At 40.1% G+C, this 21,087-nt stretch overlaps 1 protein-coding gene across 9 annotated transcripts in view; it reads left to right on the forward strand.

Annotated features, from left to right (window-relative positions):
* Nucleotides 1-21,087, forward strand: part of svila (supervillin a) — a 354,707-nt gene that overhangs the window by 256,409 nt on the left and 77,211 nt on the right. For 8 of the 9 annotated variants that reach the window (XM_060825046.1, XM_060825050.1, XM_060825051.1 and 5 more), the window contains 2 exons: nt 7,160-7,207; nt 14,043-14,111. In XM_060825046.1, the coding sequence (XP_060681029.1) occupies nt 7,160-7,207; nt 14,043-14,111 (117 nt within the window). The remainder of the gene's footprint in view (nt 1-7,159; nt 7,208-14,042; nt 14,112-21,087) is intronic. The other variant, XM_060825048.1, reaches the window with a different exon arrangement.

The following is a 21,087-nucleotide window of genomic DNA, read 5'->3' on the forward strand; positions in this document are numbered from 1 at the left end:
CTAGATCGTTTGCCTTCAGTTCTGGATTGTCACAATAAGACTGCTCACTATTGAACAATGCATCTGAAAGGGAAACAGTATATCCTGTCCAACTGGCCCTTCATACTGGGTGCAGGTTGGGACAGCTGTCATACAGACTAGTCAAGCGTGTTTTGGGTAAACCACCACAACCTACCTTTAATTCAGCTACTTATTAAGCAATCTCGCAGTCAGTCAAATACTGAAACAATGATTTAAACTTTATTCCATGCTGCAACCAAAATAAGACCCCTCAAAGTAAGCAAGTTAAATGTCACAATTCTACTTACTATTATCCAATTAATGATGGAATTTAGCTACAACAGTACTCTGAAGACCAACACTGCACAAGTACTAAACCCTGGATATCAAAGTTCTGATGAAGGGTTCTGGTGTTCAGTTCTTATACAGTTTCTCATCCTTCAGGTCAATGATGTGGCATTATGATAATCTTTTAAATTCTATACTCCAAAGAATTGATTACGCTTCGACTGCTCTGCAGCATGCTTCCTTATCCCCTCTGTTCCTTGTAACATTTGGCCTTTACTGTCTGTTTGAAGACCCAGCCTGTTTTGCAATTAATTCTTTAATTTCTTCAGCTGGGCAGTCATTTTTCCTTGTGGCAAGAGGCAGCCAGTAATCGAGCAGGTGTCAAAACAGTTTTGTTCATGTCGCCTCAACTCCTCCTTTTCCCAGGCATGGCTCATTGCTTTCAATCTCCTGTATAACAGCTTGCCTTTGTCCCTTACCAGCTTATTCCACACAGAGTTATTGCTGATCTCTTCATGTGTAACAGTTTATCTTTCTAGATTCTTTTAATCCGTGAAGCTTAATTAAAATTCTGAAGTTTATAATATCACAAGCAGGAAGGTAAAGTCACCATAGTCCCAGAGGACCATTAGAGAGAGAGAAAGAAAGCGAGAGAGAGAAGTGAGGATTTAACCTCTGGATTTCCATGTATCAGGCAAGTGGAGAGGTTGAGAAAGAGAGTCTCTTACGGTAAACTCAACCATTGTAGGAATTCAATCCAAATTGTTGGCGTTGTTCTGCATCACAAACCAGCCATCCAGCCTAATGAACAAACCAAACCTCACTAATGTATACTTCCTCACCAAATCATACTTTACATCCAATGTTGCAGACTACTCCTCATCCCTGTCCTTGTCCTATACCATCAGCAGGAGAGATCCTAGGAGCAACCTTCTCTATAAGCTGCATACATGTTCCACACACGCCAGTCAAACTTGGCCTGGAGAAGGTAATGAGGTAGCTCAGGAAGATGAAACCTACTTGACTTCATCTTTATTAATCTACTTGCTTTGCATGTATTTGTCAATGATCATGTTGATAGGAGTGACAACATCACAGTTGTTATGGAGGCCAACTCCCATCTTCACACTGAGGATGCCTTCCATTGTGTTGTGTGGCACCATTCTCATGCTAAATCGGACCAAATCAGAATATATCAAGCAATTTATAACTGGGCAGTGTGGCCCATCAGCACAAACCACAAGGCCAGCATATCCATCACTTTGCATTACCATCAAGTAAGGGGACTAAACCTTGTTGCAGTGAGGAGTGGAGCTGTGCAGTTCTGCCACATCCAATCACAAATTGTGATGGAAAGTTAAACAATTCCCTGGAGGAGGAGGAGGAAGACATTCCACATATATCCCCATCCTTAATGACGGGAAGCCCAGCACATCAGTGTAAAGGACAACACTCGGACATTTGTAACCATCTTCAGCCAGAAGTGCCAAGTAGTTGATTCGTTCTGATTCACGCATTCAAGTCATCAGGAAATTTGATTCGCTGTACATGATATCAAGAACTGGCTGAAGGTACAAAGGCCTTGGGTTCTGCCAACATCCAGGTTACAGTATTGAAGACTTGCAGTTCAGAAATAGAAGTGCCCTTAGCTGAGCTATCTCAGTGCAGCTACAGAATGTCATCTAGTTAATAATATGAAATACATGATTGGATTCATGACAGGTAGGTCATGCCTGAAAATTGATTTTTTTGAAAAGGTGACTAAGGTAGTGAACAAGAGAATACCTATAGTTGTTGTTAATATGGACTTCCAGAAGTCATATAATACAGTCCTTCATAAGAGATTGTTCCCATAGATATGATGGCAAATTACTAACATTGCTGAGAAGTAGTTTGAGTGGCATGTAATCAAATTTGTACTCAATGGCGGGATGTGACTGGTGGTGTCCCTTGGTTAAGGCCTCAAGTTTTAACATTATTTCTTACCATCTTGGAGATGAGCATAGAAATTGTGAGAAAGAGAGGACTGCAGATGCTGGAGAGTCAGAGTGGAAAAGTGTGGTGCTAGGCAACATCTGAGGAGCACAAGAGTCGATGTTTTGGGTATAAGCCCTTCAGCAGAAATGTGGGGCCGGGGGAAGGAGCTGAGAGACAATCAGGAGGGTGGGGGTGAGGCTGGGGGAAATGTAACTGGGAAGATGACAGGTAGATGCAAGTGGAGGGGGATTGTGATAGGTCGGAGGGAGGGTGGAGCTGATAAGTGAAAAGGAAGATAAATAGGTAGACAGTTCAAGAAGGTGGTACCACATTGGAGGATTGGATCTGGGATGATTTGGGGGGTAGGGAGATTTAGAAATTAGTGAAGTTGACATTGATGCCATGTGGTTGAAGGGTCCCAAGTTGGAAGATTAGATTTTCTTCCTCCAGTTGATGGGTGGCTAGAGTTTTGCTGTGGAGGTGGCCTGGGGCTTGCATGTCTTTAGTGGAGTGGGAGGGGGAGTTGAAGTAATTGGCCACAGGGCGGTGGGTTGTTTGGTGCATGTCCCAGAGATGTTGTGTGAAACGCTCTGCAAGTAGACATTCAGTCTCCCTGATGTAGAGGAGACTACATCGAGAGCACAGACACCATAGATGAGGTGGCCCCACCCCTATCTGTGTTGCACAGAGACCATTCCCACTGTGACTCCCTCGTTAGGACCATGCCCCCTACCAACCCACCCTCCATACCCGGCACCTTCACTTGCCACCACAAAAAGTGTAAAACCTGCGCCCACACCTCCCCCCTCATTGCCATCCAAGGCCCCAAAGGAACTTTTTGTGGCAGAGATTCTCCTGCATATGCACCCACTTCATTTACTGTATTCATTGCTCTCAATGTGGTCTCCTCTACATCGGGAAGACAACGCCAACACACGGAGCATTTCAGGGAACATCTCTGGGACATATGCGCCCAACGACCCCACCACCCTGTGGCCGACCACTTCAACTCCCCTTCCCACTCCACTAAGGACAAGTTCTGGGTCTCCTTCACTGCCAAATCCAAGTCACCCGATGACTGTAGGAAGAACATCTCATCTTCTGCCTTGGGACCCTCAAAAACACAGCATCAGCATCAACTTCACTAGTTTCCAAATCTCCCCTCCCCTGACCCTCCAACTTGACACTGCCCTCTTGACCTGTACTACCTGTCTATCTTCCTTTTCTCCTATCTGCTCCACCCTCCTCACCGACCTATCACAATCACCCCCCTCACCTGCATTCATCTATCACCATCCCAGCTCCGTTCTCTCCTGCACCACCCTCGCTGTTCTATTTATCTCTCAGCAACCCCCCCCCCACCATTCCTGATGAAGGGCTTATGCCTGACACATCAAACCTCATGCTTCTCGGATGCTACCTGACCTCTGCTGTGCTTTTCCAGCGCCACACCTTTCAACAATAGCATAGAAAGTCATCTATCCAAACTTGCTGATGAGACAAAATTAATCAGCATTGTAGACAGTGTAGATGATAGTATAAAACTAGAAAAGGTTGTTGAGAGACTAGGTGAATGGGCGAAACTGTGGCAGATGGATTTTAGCATGTGAGATTATTCATTTTGAACTGTAAAACAATGGATCAGCATACTTTCTAGATGGTATGAAGGTAAATACAGTGGATGTCCAAAGAGGAGTTGAGTGAATGGATCTTTAAGATATCACAAACAGGTGCAGAAAATAATCAAGAAAACTAATGGAATGCTGATGTTTATATCTAGAGGGCTGGAGTGCAAGGGTGCTGAAGGATTGCAGCAGTTATACAAAACCGTGATTTGACCCTGATTTGGAAAAGTGTGAGCAAATCCAGAACCACACCTTAGATTGACTTGGCAGGAATACAACATAGGTTTTACAAGATGATATCTGGACTTCAGGGGACAGCTTATAGAAATTAGGTCGGTTTTCTCAAGAATTTAGATTAGGGACGATCAGGTCAAAGTCTTCAAGATAGCCCACCACATTACCAAGCAGTGCGTTCCATAGCCTGTCTGCTCACTGCATGAAAAGGTCTTTTTTCTCATATCTTCCTTGCTGCTTTTGCCGCCTTGTTCCTTTTGCAGGTGAGAACAGTTTCTGACTATTTCCTCTATCCAACATGTTCATGACATTTCCTACCAAATGTCCTCTCAGGCTCTTTCCCTCCAAGGTGAACAGTCCCATCTTCTTCCATCTAACCTCATCACTAAAGTTGTTCTTCCCTGGAATCTTCCTGTTAAATCGCTCCCTCATTCTCTCTAATATGTTCACATCTTCCTATGGTGTGCCACCCAGACTTGTACACAGTACTCCAGCTGAGCTCTAAACAGTGTCTTATGTAAAATAACCTCCTTGCTCCATTATGCTAAGCCCTAGTAATAAAAGTCAACATACTGTATACTTTATCAATTGTTCTCTCAACCTGTCCTGCCATTTTCAATTATCTCAGTACATATGCACCCAGGACCTCAGCTCCTGCATCCCTTTTGATTATAACTCTTATTTTGTATTTTTTATCCATGTTCTCTATCCCAAAATGCACTACCTCATGCTTTTCTACGTTGAATGTCACCTGCCAACTGTCCACCGACTCCTTATGTTTTTTATTTGGAGTTCTACATTGTCCTCCCCACAGTCAATTCTTCTAAGTTTGAGACATCTGCAAACTTTCAAGTTGCCCCCACTCATCAAGATCTTGATGACAATAATACATAGCAGGAGAATCCAAGTTCCAAATGACCCCAGAGAAATTCCACAAGAAACATTTCTCCAGTCAACAAATATCCATTTACCATTTACTGTCTTCACTCTCACAGCACCAATTTTCCATTGACCTTGCAACTGGCCCTTTTATTCCATGGTTTTTAACTTGCCTCAAGTTTTTTATGTTGCTTTGTTAACTGAAGAAGTCCAATAGATGTAATTTATACTCTGATATTTGAAACTTCGCATGAGGCTAATCTGTGTAACAGACAAACTATTGTTGAATACCCCACAGACCACATCAAATAGTAAATGCAATCAAGTGAAATGCAATGGATTTCTCAGCATTCTAAGCAGAGCAAGTATTTCCTTGCCAGCGGTTTTGCAGGTCACCATGCCAATGAACTTCTTTATGCTTCTAGTCCTGCCAATCTGATGTTAGAACTATTTGCTTCAGGACCTATATCCGATCTAATGCTCAATGTGTTTTAATTTACACAAAATAATCTGCTAGAAGTAAATATCTTGTGAAATGCAAAACCCTTTTCTGAGCATGAAAGTGTCAATATCCAGGATTGTTCCATTGTCCAAGGACAAGGCCAGCAGGTATGTATACTACTACCTTCCAAGACACTCACCATCCTGACTTGGAAATATATCACCATTCCTTCACTGTCATTGGGTCAAAATCCCTCCCTAATATCAACGTGGGTCTACCTACAGTGCACGATGAACTGCAGCAGTTCGAGGAGACATCTCATCACCACCTTCTCATGGGCAATAAAAGCTGGCCCAGCCATTGATGCCTATTTCCACGAGTGAATAAAAAGAAGTCCAATTGAAAACTTAATTTAGCTTTATCTTTCACCCATCAGTAAACCATTTTAAAAATATTAAATAATAATTACCTGAGTTTCTGATAAGTTGTTCGATGTAGTTTACTTGCAATGCAGCCTTTCAAAAACAGTCTCGTATTCTATCTTGTGACCAGAGGTAAACAAGCAGTAATTTTTTTTTAAGATGAGCTACAAAATTGTATAGTTTGGTGCATTACATAATTTCTGTTGGTGAAAAATGCTTTCCATTTCCTAATGATATACTATCATCTCAATTAATCTGGTATCAGTTTGTCATTTTATCTGAGGTTTGAAAGTGGCTGGAAGAGGGAGTCCGATGCTATTGATGCAGTTGTTGGTATCTTTCTAACAATAATATGTTAGTCTATGACGTAAAGGGCAGTTGAGAGCCAAAAAATTGCCAAGGAGATGAATATAAATTTGAATTGTTATTGTTCAGATCAATTAATAAGTCAATTAGTGTAGTTTTACCTGGGTGCACAGCTATATGCTGTATTCCTTTGGAAGATTATATGGCAATGGAGCATTTTAGTTTGAGGAAATGAGTCATGGAAGATTGTGGCATAATAGTCATGTCGGAGGACCAGTATATCACAGGCCCAGGTTAATGGCCTGAGAACATTGGCTAAAAGCCTACAGCAGCAACTCATGGAATTTTAATGTAATTTATAAACCTGGAACTGAGATTTGGTCTCAGTAACTACTGATGTGCATTACACTGAGCTGGGTTAAAATCCTGGAACACTCTTCCTAACAGCACTGTGTGTGTTGCTACACCGCAAGGACTGGAGCAGTTTAAGAAAGCAGCTCACCAGGTATCAGCAAATGTAAATCAAGTGTTCCTGCACTATTAATAGCCAGACAGCTGTACCTGAACAGAGAGGTGGAAATGTTCGGCAAAGATTGTATCAACCTATCTAATATTGCAGCAAATTAATGCATTAACAGGTTGATGTGCAATTCTCATGTAGCATGCAATGGAAAATTCTGAAAAGAGTCTCAATGAGTCAAAGCAGCCATTTTATAAGTGCTTCACCCAATTTTCTAGATTTAATGGTGGGTTAAAGTCCATTTTAAAGTTTGCTCTACAGCAAAGCTTTTCCTTTGGATCTCAGTGATCCATTTCTCAGAGTTAACTGAGTATGCACAGAGCCACTTGTTTGGTTTTATCTCATTCATATATTGTAAAAGATTTGTATGTGTATCGATCTGGGTGTTTGACTTCATTTATCAAATTTGCAATGAATAACATGCTGAACTGTTTTTGCCATCTTTCCCTTTTGTCTCAACCTGTAGGACAAAGGAGAGGTTACTGATGACATCTGTGTTTCTAATCAGCTCTGGGTAAGACCAACAATGTCCGTTAGGGATTTAATAGGTGTTTGCCTTTTGCATTTGTTTGTGTTTTTGGCTGTTGTTAGGAGCAGAATGCTATATTCATTCTTACTATCTTTAAATGGCTGCTTTTCTGTCGGTGATTGTGGGCTTAAGTATAGCTTCAATCTTTGTCAGATAATGTATGAAGGATGATCCAAAATTTGTATAAATAAATACAATTACTTCACTGTGGAAGGAAATACTGCCAAGTGAGGGAAAGCTGATCCAGTCAGTGCCATGCTCATGTGTTTGTGTTTGTGTTTGTGTTTGTATTGTGTATGTGTATATCTGTAACCTTTGATTTATCCTTTTAGTCAAATCTTCTAACAATTTGTAGCAGAGTCATAATTAAGACATGTTTTGACCTTTTGGATGAAAGGGACATTTTGGATAGCTAAAGGATCCACATGCAGCTGACAGCAAGCAGTAGAACATTCTCTTACCTTTTGATTTCTAGAAGAAAAATAGCCAATTTCCCTGCAGTGTATTGTTGTGCTATACTGCCACATATTGAGAATGAAGCACATAATAATAGTATTAAATCAAATCTGCTCCACTGTTCAGTATGATCATGGCTGAAATTTGACTTCCAACTTCACTTTCCAACCTTCACTTTCTGAGAGACCTAAAATATGTCTTTACGCATCTGATAGAGTATCCACTTTGGGTACAGAATTGCAAAGATTCCCAAATCTGAGTGAAGATAGTTCTCTTCACCTCAGTCCTAAATGATCAGTCCCTTATCCTGAGATTGTGCCTCTGTGTTTTAGCCTCCCCAGCAGGCAAAAATGACCTTTATTTACCTTGTTAAAGCCTTAAGTCTTGAATGTTTCAATTGTTTTGATTCGATCACATGAATTATTCAAAACTCCAGCAAATATGGACCAAATTTACTCAGCCAGTATATGATACCAGTGAAAGTCATTGATACTGAATTAAAGATGCATATTTGTTTCCTCTTGAACATAATACAACAAACTAGAGTTTGAAGTTGTAGCCTTTAAATGTTGTCATATTCATAGAACGTAGAAAAGTACAGCACAGAACAGGCCCTTCGGCCCACGATGTTGTGCCGAGGATTATTCCTAATCTAAAATAAAATAACCTAACCTATGTACCTCTCAATTCACTGCTGTCCATGTGCATGTCCAGCAGTCGCTTAAATGTCCCTCATGACTCTGCTTCCACCACCACAATTGGCAACACATTCCATGCATTCACAACTCTCTGTGTAAAGAACCTATCTCTGACGTGTCCTCTATACCTTCCTCCTAATATCTTAAAACTATGATCCTTGTGCCATTCAATCCTGCCCTGGGGAAAGGTCTTTGGCTATTGACTCTATCTATGCCTCTCATTACCTTATAATGATTCGTATAGATTTAATGCTGTGAGTTGAGAAGTAATGCTCCTCCTTCCGACTTTTTGCCATTGAAATTCAAACATCCTTCATAAGAAGAATTCTTCAATGCATGTTACATTCTTATAGGGCAGAATAAGCCCATGCATCTACATTGGTAGTGCCTTTTGTCCTACCTGTCCCCTTTATGTAACAGCATCCTTGGTTGTAATGATTATGAAGCTTTGATGTTTACTTACATGTTTATAAATTATACCGAAGGAGGATGGGAGAAGACTGTGTGATTGTTCTACAAAAAGTTTGAGTATGTATAAATGTTTGGGTTATTTAATCAAACTTTGACATTAACTGGGTTTGGGATTTAGTGCTGTAAATATTTAAAGAAATGTTAGCTTCAATTTTGTAAAATATTGAAGCTATCTGTGAGTAAAATTGATGATGTTGGGATATTCCATCGCAAGTTTTAGTTGGAGCTGAAGGCAGTAGCTACAATCATTATCCTTTCAAATGTTAGTTGATGACTCCAGTTTTTGTATGATGACTACAGGTGGAGAGAGAAGGTAAGCAGAGCCAAGGAGATTTCACTATCCTTTGAGTCAGAGGTTATCTCTCAATTGCTACTCAATTGGGCATTGCACATTACTTTTTTTTTTGCTCAGGAGTTGTCTATATTCTTTCTTCCTTTTAGAATTGTAATTCTTGTGTGAGTGCTGCATTAGCAGTGACATCTCACTTTATGGTTATCCAGACCTTTGTCCCGGTATTTCCTCCTTATTCTATTACCACAATTGTATACACTTTAAGAAATTCCAGTAAAGGACACCGTTTCTGCTTTTGTGTGTGATCAGGTTATGCTCCTTTCCCTTCAGGTTACACATTTTTAAAAAATGAACTTTTATCTGGTCGGAGGGGGGGGAGGAATGAGTGTTACAAAAATGGTATTGATTTTTACTTTTCCTAATACTGATTTCCATATGATTCTTCAGATTGTTTACTTTAAGGAAAGAGTGACAGCTTGTTTCTCTCAACCCATAGAGAGTCACACAATGTCCTTAACTAAATTTAATAAACCATTCTGCTATTGATTGTAAACTTATACTTTTGTAAGTAGTCGTGATTTGGTTTTGGAATTTTAAACACAAGGTGAACTTAAAATCTGGTTGAAGATTTGTAGCTCGGGTGTCCGTTGTTGTGGTTCTGTTCGCCGAGCTGGAAGTTTTTGCTGCAAACGTTTCGTTCCCTGGCTAGGGAACATCATCTGTGCTATTGGAGCCTCCTGTGAAGCGCTGCTTTGATGTTTCTTCCGGTATTTATAGTGGTTTGTTCTTGCCGCTTCCGGGTGTCAATTTCAGCTGTAGTGGTTTGTATATGGGGTCCAGGTCCATGTGTCTGTTAATGGAGTTTGTGGATGAATGCCATGCCTCTAGGAATTCCCTGGCTGTTCTCTGTCTGGCTTGTCCTATGATGGTAGTGTTTTCCCAGTCAAATTCATGTTCCTGGTTGTCTGAGTGTATGGCTACTAGGGATAGCTGGTCGTGTCGTTTTGTGGCTAGCTGATGTTCATGGATGCGGATTGCTAGCTGTCTTCCTGTTTGTCCTATATAGTGTCCTATATACACAACCAGCTATCCCTAGTAGCCATACACTCAGACAACCAAGAACATGAATTTGACTGGGAAAACACTACCATCATAGGACAAGCCAGACAGCGAACAGCCAGGGAATTCCTAGAGGCATGGCATTCATCCACAAACTCCATTAACAGACACATGGACCTGGACTCCATATACAAACCACTACAGCTGAAACTGACACCCGGAAGCGGCAAGAACATCCATCAACAGACACATCGACCTGGACCCCACATACAAACTACTACAGCTGAAACTGACACCCGGAAGCGGCAAGAACAAACCACTATAAATACCAGAAGAAACATCAAAGCAGCGCTTCACAGGAGGCTCCAATAGCACTGATGATGTTCCCTAGCCAGGGAACGAAACGTTTGCAGCAAAAACTTCCAGCTCGGCGAACAGAACCACAACAACAAGGTGAACTATTAGAAGAGTTAAATAATTGAGTCATTATTTACAAGGGTTTGATGGCTTCAGCTGTAACATTTTTTATTTGCTGGCAGAAAGCTATCCAAATAAATTAGGTGAATTATGTGCCTTTTAATAAAGGTTCATTCTTCATATGGAGAGCATCTTTCCTTGTGGGAGATTCTGGAACGAAAGATCACTACTTCAATGACAAGGGCTCACCTATTTAAGACCAAGATGGGAAGAAATTATTCTCTAACGGTCAGGTGTCTTTGGAGGGCTCATCAAAGAGGAGTAGAAACAAAGTCTTCAAATCATTTTTGAGTCAGATGTAGATTGTCCTTAAGCAAGGGGTTGAAAAGTTACAGCGGATGGAGGAGAGTGGATTTGAGGTTACAATCAGATCAGCCATGGTCTAATTAAGTTGCACAGCAGGCCTGGGCTGAATGGCATACTTCCCCATGTTTGTATGTTCATATGCTTGAAATAATTTGTAGCTATTAAAACTATACCAATGAAGAATGTACTGCTGAATACTAAAAAGGTATTGTAAATGAATTGACCCATTTTCTGAAGAACTCTGTGACAATTAACCACTTGGGAATGCTTTGCTTTGATCTCCTAGAAGCTGCAGTTGAAATGTGGCACAGTAATTTTGGTGTACAATTGTTAAAATAGTTATACACACAATTGGGAAAGCTGCAACTTCTCTCACTCTGCATTGGAGAGGAATTCTTGAAAATGGTAGTTACATTGACATTTGACTCGGATCAAATATAAAATATTGGAATGAACATATGAACTATGGACATAGAAAAAAAAGAGTTTGCATAGAGTGCCTCAAACCTGATCAGATATACAATAGCATCATTTAATCTATACATCAACTGGATTTATCAGTCATTGGTGCATACAGCTTAGTCCCCTTACCTCATGAGCAGTCTGCTGATATCCATCTTCACTATTTCAAATGGTGCAGTAACCATATCTTTTGTGATGAGTGAATTCAAGATTGCTGTTGCCTTCTGTTTAAAAAAGTGTTTTTTTGACTTCAGTCCTGGCTGTAATGTTACGGTTGTGCACTCATGTTCCAAATACCTCGTCAGAGGAAACGGCTTCTCTGCATCTCCTCCACTAAAGTTTTGTCATTTTGAACAACTTCATGGGATTCCCCCCTGAATCTTCTAAATGCCAGGAAATATGAAATAAATTAAGTTAATGTGCTTTCATAATGAAATTGTTGAAACCCAAGTATAATTCCTCACAGCACTCAACATTGATTTTTTTTGTGTGTGTGTGTGCATTTACCTTAACTTGTGAAGTACTCTTTGAGGTGAGGATGCAACTTCACTGTAAATGGAGAAATTAATATTGATTTGAAGTTATTTTAATGCTGTGAAAATGCAAGAAGCAACCTTTTGCTAATCAGATAAATATTCACTCCAGTTCAGTAACAATGGGAGATATCTCTGCCCTCGCTGAGTAGCGTGTTTGGAGGCAGGGAGGCTATTTAATCAGCACAGTGCGGTGAGTGTCTTCCTGCCATCTTCTGACCTCCACCCTGATTTAAGTCCAGGCCTGGAAGGCCCATGTTAGACTCTTAAGGTTCACTTACGACCTATAAGGGGACAAATAGTCATTGTAAGGGCCTTGTCCCACTGTCGTAATGTAAACCTGCTGCAGGTGGATTAGTCATCATGAAACACGCACAGCAGGTAAACCTCTGCAGACTGGCTGATTCCTGATTTTGCAGGCTATTCTTAAACAGGGAAACATTGATCTCTTGCTAGGTCTACAGCTAGCAGGTGAGAGTCCTGTCACTTCTACAAGGCTTACCCAAGGTTTGCTTTCACAAAAAATTTGGTTATTTTTCTCAAAGTTATTATAACTATCACCATTAAAATGTTGTTGCAATTTTGTGCTTATAAGTTCTGCTTTAAAGCTTGGCTGTATTTGAAAAGTTTTTATATGTACACCTGTCAAATATTGTTGGCCTACTTTAACTGGATTAATAGTAAGTGATTCCTTTGGAAGCTGCTGTGTTTTGACTGAAAGCAGATTTCATTATCATTATTTTTAAAAATCACAGTTTGAACGAAAAGGGCCTTCACTCGGAGGAAAATGACTAACGGTTGTTTATTCTTTCTTCAATGTAATGATACGGTCAGCACTGTGGAAGTTGCCTGTGCTGTTTGCTAAAGTGTCTTGTGAAGTTCTGCACTGTTGCCAGTTTAAATTTGAGTTAATATTAATAAGTCTCTCAGTAGCTATAATTTTGCATGTCTGAAGAAATCAACAATGCTGCTGAATGTATTTTTGGTCGTAATTGGTTAATGTGTCTTAGTACACCTTGTGCCATAATATTTAATTTAACTGTTAGTGCGTCCAAGGTTTTCTTTCTCCATTAAGCCTTTTTTTCTTATTTCTCTTACTTTGCATTTGCTCATGTCTGTAGGAACCTGTTTATTCTTCTACTTATTCTCCTGTCCTTTCTGCTGCCCATACATGTCAGTACATTGTGCATAGTAACCAGGTGAGCAATGGGTTTTCACCCTTTGCATGAGGTAAAATGCACTCCTGCTACTGAATATTTCAGCATTGCTACCTTTTGGCCACATTTTTTGAAAGCTTTGTAGATATCAGCTATGAAAATATCCTTTTCCATTTGAGCTGATGGTTAAATTTGACTATATAATTAGAATTCTTTTCAACAAGCATAGTCAGTAATCGCCAACAGAATCACAATGTTGCTGTTTTATATACTGCCAAAGAACTGCATTAAATTGTTACAGCTTTACGCTCACCAAAGTTTGAAAATGTAAGCATTTCTCAATTTACATGCAAAAGGTTCAAGTAAAACTGACCCTGCCACATTATTTGCAGAACCAACTTAAATATTCAGAATTTTATAGTCAATGGAAAATTGTTCTGGTTGCTTTTTATTGCATGAGCTGCATTTGTATAATTTAAATGGTCAGAACATTATCCTTACTATTACATACTGAGATGAATAGCTATCATTTTGACATCCTGAAATCTACCTCTGGCAATTACCAAAAATTGTGTAATTGATCAATTGTCTTTCACGTCAGTACTTTTGCGACGAAAACAAAGTTTCTAAGTTGTAAACTTACAAGAGTTTGCCACACTAAATTTGAATTGTAAACATTCAACTTTGTTTTTGGAATAAACACAAAATCTTATTAAACAGTTAAAATTAAATTTTGGATTTAAATTTTCACATTTTTTGAAATGAGATTTTTTTTAAAGCTTTTGAAAACTTTTGAGCTTTGATCCTGCTCGATTATGCATATGGCTGAGTTGTTTGATCTTGCTACCTCTGCTTTCTGCAACCCATTTTTTCTGTTCTATTTTTCCACTGTTCTTTTCCTTTTTGAAGGTCACTTGTGGTAGTTCCAGGAAAACAAGTCCTCAGCTATATGATGAGCGCCATCCTTGGAGGTGGAAGGTGAAACAACACATATTTGTGTTATAGAAGTGTTATTTTGGCATTTCTAATTTTCTTTTTGAAGAAGGATTGCATGTGTGGAGCTATACTAGCAAGCAAAACTAAACATGGGCAATCGCAGCAAGATCTCTGCACCAAATTTAAAACTCATTTTTTTGGTCAAGCCAAGTTGTTATACAAAAGTAACTGTTTCATAAATTCCCGTACTGGCTGTAATGAATATTGCAACGATATTTTACACTATTACAGTTCTGAAAATTGTCATGTTATCCATCACAGCAGGTGAATACTCACATGAGAATTGCAGATATCGGTGTTTCCTTAAAGATCAAATTTTGTTTAAATTTAAATGCAGCTGTTCTGCTGAATGTTATGCATATCAAATAGGCAGAAAAAAACTAACAAATAGGAAAGTACTATCATGATGAAATAGTGACCCACTGTTGATAATTACTGCACCGAACAAGTCTCTTGAAGTATAAGAAATTGAAACCAAAATAGGCCCAAGGCCCCATCAGACCTACTTTGCCATTCAGTAAGATTGAGTTCCAATTTCAACATCAAAACCAATTACCATGCTATTGCTTCATTGTCTCTCTACCCAAAAACCTAGCAATCTGTGTCTCCTTGCCTGAGACACATGACCTCTAGTTCCAGACCCTCCAGCAGGAGAAACAACATGGTAGAAACTAAAGTACCTACTGTGTGAAGCCTTCCTAGAACTTTTTACCTTTCATTTTATTCATCAGTGCCATAAGAATATAGCACCATTCTACTCAATCTCTCCACACAGGAAAACTTTCACATCCCAGGAATCAGCGTAGTGAGCCTCTATTGCAGCTCTTCTAAGGTAAGTATATCCTTCCTCGGGAGGAGAATAAAACTGGGTGAAGTTCTGTAGGTGTGATCTTCTAAAACTCTGTATAATTACAGCAAAGCACTCTTATCCATAGGCTATTTGCAGAAAAGTCTAACTTACCATTTGCCTTCCTAATTGCTTGCCTTATGGCATCAGGTTTCTAGTATTGTCATGTAAATAGGAAAAGGAACATGCAATCAACGAGGAACAGAAGTCACATTCAACCGTATTAGGTTCCTGAAGTTACCAATTTAATATCAAAGCTGAAACATCTTGAAGTTAAAACTTCACTGGTTCTCTTAAAACAATATCCATCTCTACAGTGATGCTCATAAAGAATACAGTGTTTTGTACTATAGAGTAAAAGCCAATTAATACAAGCAAGAGAAAAATAAAATGTGAAAAAACTGAAGATTTGGGTTTTGTGCTGAAAACAAATTTAAAAGTATACATTTCGAGGAGTTCTTTGAAAATTATAAGGAATGGGGTTGGGAGAGAGAAATGGATGGGAGCTCCGAAGGTTTAGTGAACAGTGGCCAGTATTAGAAGAGAAAGAAGACTATGTTTAACCCTCTGTTAAAGGAGTATGCAAAAAGTCTTGAGGTAAAGAAAATTACTGACGAACAATGGGATTAACCTTTGAAGGGACTTGAGTAAGCTGGGGATGTGGTCTGTGACTTTTTTCATAATACTGGGAAAATAAATCACTAAAAGAAAATTGAAATTGCAAAGATGAGGAAAGAAATAACCTTTGCAGTAGAGCAGAAAGAAACTGAATGTTGAATTGGCTATTTACCCAAGGTGCTGTGTTTCCTGCACCACTATCAGGTAGTGATGTTCCCAGCCCTAATCCTTCAGATTGATAACCTTCCTTCAGAATGGTTTTATAGGACAAAGAAAACTTACAGCCCAGGAACAGGCCATTCGGCCCTCCAAGCCTGAGCCGATACAAATATACTGTCTAAACCTGTCGCTCAATTCCTAAGCATCTGTATCCCTCTGCTCCCCACCTACTCATGATTTATCTAGACACATCTTAAATGAATCTACCGTGCCTGCCTCTACCACCTCTGCTGGCAACGGTTTCCAAATGCCCACCACCCTCTGTGTGAAGTACTTACCGCATGTATCCCCCCTTAAACTTTCCACCTCTCACCTTGAAAGTGTGACCACTCATTATTGAATTCTTCACCCTGGGAAAAAGCTTGTCTCTATCCACCCTGTCTATACCCTTTATGATTTTGTAAACCTCAATCAGGTCCCCCCCTCCCTCAATCTCCTTTTTTCTGATGAAAACAAACCTAACCTACTCAACCTCTCTTCATAGCTAGCACCTTCCATACCAGGCAACATCCTCGTAAACCTTCTCTGCACCCTCTCCAAAGCGTCCGCATCCTTTTGGTAATGTGACGACCAGAACTGTACACCATATTCTAAATGTGGCCGAACCAATGTCTTGTACAATGTTAACATGACTTGCCAGCTTTTATACTCGATGCCCTGTCCAATGATGGCAAGCATACTATATGCCTTCTTGACCACTCTATCCACCTGTGCAGCAACCTTCAGGGTACAATGGGCCTGCACTCCCAGATCTCTCAGCTTATCAACTTTTCCCAAGGCTCTTCCGTTCATTGTATAATTTGCTCGAGAATTGGTCTTGCCAAAATGCATCACCTCACATTTGTCTGGATTAAAAACTATCTGCCACTCTTCCACCCAACTCGCCAGTCTGTTAGAGAATACAGGAGGATATAGAAAGTCTCTTATGCTTTCTGCTACTACACCAATCTCTCTACAAACTTGCTGATCGTACCAACAATGCCCTCTTCCAGATCATTTATGTATATTTCAAACAACAGTGGTCCCAACACTGACCCCCTGTGGAACACCACTGGTCACCTTTCTCCATTTCGAGAAACTCCCTTCAACTACTACTCCTCTGTCTCCTGTTGCTCAACCAGTTCTTTATCCACCTGGCTAGAACACCCTGCACACCATGTGACTTCACTTTCTTTGTCAATAATGTCATTTATCATGATATGTGCATTAACAATGAGACTGATGTCTGAGATTTCCAAAATGAATGCTATTATCTTCATTCTATACCATTAAGCAATTTTAATGACTAGAACTAGGAAGAAAATGTTCATCTGTAATCCGCATGATAAAATGACAATGAGTTATAACTTTGAGAAAGATCGTACCATTAGGAAGTTTCATAGCAAACCAGTAACAGAGTTCTAGTAAGCTCCTTTCTTCTTCCAATCTTTGTTACTTCCTTAAGTAGTTGTTTAGGTACATACATTTAGTTTTGAAATAAGATTGCATGCAAATCCTGAATTAACATTATAGGATCATCATTGATGCAGTACGGCTTTGAAGCCAGGTGTTAAACTTTATTAGATTTTTGGTTTTGTTAACTCCGAAAAGCAAGTGTCTCTAATGTCACTTGATATGTTCTTCAGAAAAAGTCATAAATAAAACTTTATTGCAGTCTTTGAAGAATAACTTTTTCTTAAAGAAAAACTTCAGTTGGTTCTGCTAGAAGCATTTATCATTCTTCAAACGTGTTTCCTTGTTCAATTCAAAGATTAAATTTTGTGCCCAAATTTGTAGACTTAGTAACTTTCTCGCATTCTCAGACAACCCATGTTACACTATATTCAGAAATGTTTTTAGAATTTGCTTTCTTTTACATATTTATAAAATCCTAGACAATGTTCAATATGATTCATAATCTCAACAATTTTAGATAAATTAATGGATAAAGGCAGTCTTCGATGTATATCTAGTTTTGCAGACAGGAGATTATTGAAACGCAAAATTGTAACTTCAGGTCCTCTTTTTTTAAACAAAAAGAGTCAGAGAGTTGATAAAAGGAAACAGGAGAACAGGAGAAATATCAAACAGGTATTTTCTCTGTCCTTGATATAGCAGACTGATAGAACTTGCCCAAAATACTTGAAAATCAAGAGGCAAAATGGAGGAAGGAAATTAAAGCAATGACTATCATCGATTAAAGGGTCCTATGAAAACCATTACATTGGAAAAGCCAAAAACTCCAGGACTGGCTATTAACATATTCCATGCAATGGCTGCAGAGATTTTAGAAATGTTGGTTATATTCCTGCAAAATTCCAAAAGTACAGGAAATTTCCAGTGAATTGTGAAATAGCAAATATAACACGATTATTCAAGAGAAAGAGGAGATGGAAAGCAGAAGCTGTAAGCCAGTAAACCTAACAAATACCATGCAGAAATTGCTAGAAACATTATTAAGATGTTAAAGCATGATGCTTAGAAAACCATAATGTGGGAACAGGCAGCATCCACATGGTTTTTTGAAAGGCAAATGTGGTCAACTTTTTTGTTTTCTTTGAGCAAGTAACAAGCAAGGTGGATAAAGAGGACTCTGTAAATGATGTATTCCTTGATTGACAAAGGTGTAAGAGCTAAATATTAACATGGATTAAGGAACGGTTAGTCAATCAAAATGGGGTGAAAGATTCATAGAGTCGTACAGCATGGAAACAGACCCTTCAGTCCAACTAGTCCAGGCCGACCATGTTTCCAAACTAAACGAGTCCTGCTTGCCTGCATTTGGCCCATATCCCTCCAAATCTTTCCTATTCAAGAACTTATCCAAACGTCTTTTGAACATTATAATTGTACCTTTCAGGGGCGGCACGGTGGCTCAGTGGTTAGCACTGCTGCCTCACAGCACCAGGGTCTCAGGTTCGATTCCAGTCTTGGGCGACTGTGTGGAGTTTGCACATTCTCCCCATGTCTGCATGGGTTTCCTCCGGATGCTCCGGGCCCACAGTCCAAAGATGTGCAGGTCAAGTGAATTGGCCATGCTAAATTGCCCATAGTGTTAGGTGCATTTGTCAGAGGGAAATGGGTCTGGGTGGGTTACTTTTCAGAGAGTCGGCGTGGACTGGGTGGGCCAAAGGGCCTGTTTCCACACTGTAGGGAATCTAATCTTATATCTTAAAAAAAACTCTTGCAATCTTATGTTACTAGCTAGCTTAGTCTCATATTTTATGTTCTCTCTCACCTCATTGCTTTTTTTAGTTTTCCTCTGCTGGCTTTTAAAGACTTCTCAAACCTCTGGTTCCCCATTAATCTTCAAGTTGTCTCATCTTCTCCTGAATATGTTTCTTCTTCCTTGGGATGAATTTCAGTTGTGCCTCCCGAATTTTCTCCAGAAACTCCTGCCATTGCTGCTCCACCATCTTCCCTGCTAGGTTTCCCTTCCAATCACCTCTGGCTAGCTACTGCCCCATGTCTTTATAGTTACCTTTACTCAATTGTAATACCGTTCCATCTGATTCCACCTTCTCCCTCTCAAACTGCAGGGTGAATTCTATCATATTATGGTCAGTACCCCTGAGAGGGTCATTCACCTTAAGCCCCCTAATCAAGCCTGCCTCATTACACATCACTAAATCTAGAAGTGCTTGTTCCCTAGTGGGCTCTATCAGAAGCTGTTCTAAAAAAGCTCATAGACATTCCACAAATTCCTTTTGTTTTTCAGGATCTGCTACATCCTGGTTTTCTCAGTCAGCATGCATATAGAAGTCCCCGTGATTATTGTAATATTGCCTTTCTTAAAAGCCTGTTCTATCTCCAAATTTATTTCCCACATTCTGACAACAGCTCGAAGGCCTGTACATAACTCCCATCAAGCTCTTCTTCCCTTTGGGATTCTTCAACTCTACCCATTTAGATTCTGTGCCTTTCTAATTAATCATTTCTTGCTATAGATTTGATTTCATTTTGTACTAACAAGACAACTTAGCCTCCTGTACCTATCTTACTGCCCTTTCAATGGGATGCATGTCCTTTCAATGGGATGCATATCCTTGGATATTTAGTTCCCAGCCCTGAACCCCTTGTGATCTTTGCAATGCTCACAACATCATACCTACCAGTGTCAAGCTGTGCTGCACACTTATTTAGCTTGTTTCATATACTGTGTGCATTTCAGCACAATACCTTCAGTCCTGCATTGACCACCTTTTTATATTCCTCCCCTTATCTGCCATGCTTGAAGTTCAATTCATGACCCTCTAATCAATTACTTGCCATGGAGACTCTCCTGAGTCCTCCCCCTTTTTAACTTCCTCTATAAATTATTGTGGTTCTGTTTGCCGAGCTGGGAATTTGTGTTGCAAACGTTTTGTCCCCTGTCTAGGTGACATCCTCAGTGCTTGGGAGCCTCCTGTGAAGCACTTCTGTGACGTTTCCTCTGGCATTTATAGTGGTTTGTCTCTGCCGCTTCCGGTTGTCAGTTCCAGCTGTCTGCTGCAGTGGCCGGTATATTGGGTCCAGGTCAATGCGTTTGTTGATAGAATCTGTGGATGAGTGCCATGCCTCTAGGAATTCCCTGGCTATTCTCTGTTTGGCTTGCCCTATAATAGTAGTGTTGTCCCAGTCGAATTCATGTTGCTTGTCATCTGCGTGTATGGCTACTAAGGATAGCTGGTCGTGTTGTTTCGTGGCTAGTTGGTGTTCATGGGTGCGGATGGCTAGCTGTCTTCCTGTTTGTCCTATGTAGTGTTTTGTGCAGTCCTTGCATGGGATTTTGTACACTACATTGGTTTTGCTCATGCTGGGTATCGGGTCCTTTGTCCTGGTGAGTTGTTGTCTGAGAGTGGCTGCTGGTTTGTGTGCTGTTATGAGTCCTAGTGGTCGCAGTAGCCTGGCTGTCAGTTCAGAAATGCTCCTGATGTATGGGAGTGTGGCTAGTCCTTTGGGTTGCAGCAGGTCCTTGTTCCGTTGTCTTTCCCTTAGGCATCTGTTGATGAAATTGCGCGGGTATCCGTTTTTGGCGAATACATTGTGTAGGTGTTCTTCTTCCTCTTTTTGCAGTTCTGGTGTGCTGCAGTGTGTTGTGGCCCTTTTGAATAGTGTCTTGATGCAACTTCTTTTGTGTGTATTGGGGTGGTTGCTTTCATAGTTCAGGACTTGGTCTGTGTGTGTGGCTTTCCTGTATACCCTTGTGTTGAATTCTCCGTAGTGTTCTCTGTACCATCACATCTAGGAATGGGAGCTGGTTGTCCTTTTCTTCCTCTCTCATGAATCGGATTCCTGTGAGTGTGGCTTTGATGA

Source organism: Hemiscyllium ocellatum, chromosome 5 (genome assembly GCF_020745735.1).
Source record: "Hemiscyllium ocellatum isolate sHemOce1 chromosome 5, sHemOce1.pat.X.cur, whole genome shotgun sequence".
NCBI classification, from domain to species: domain Eukaryota; kingdom Metazoa; phylum Chordata; class Chondrichthyes; order Orectolobiformes; family Hemiscylliidae; genus Hemiscyllium; species Hemiscyllium ocellatum.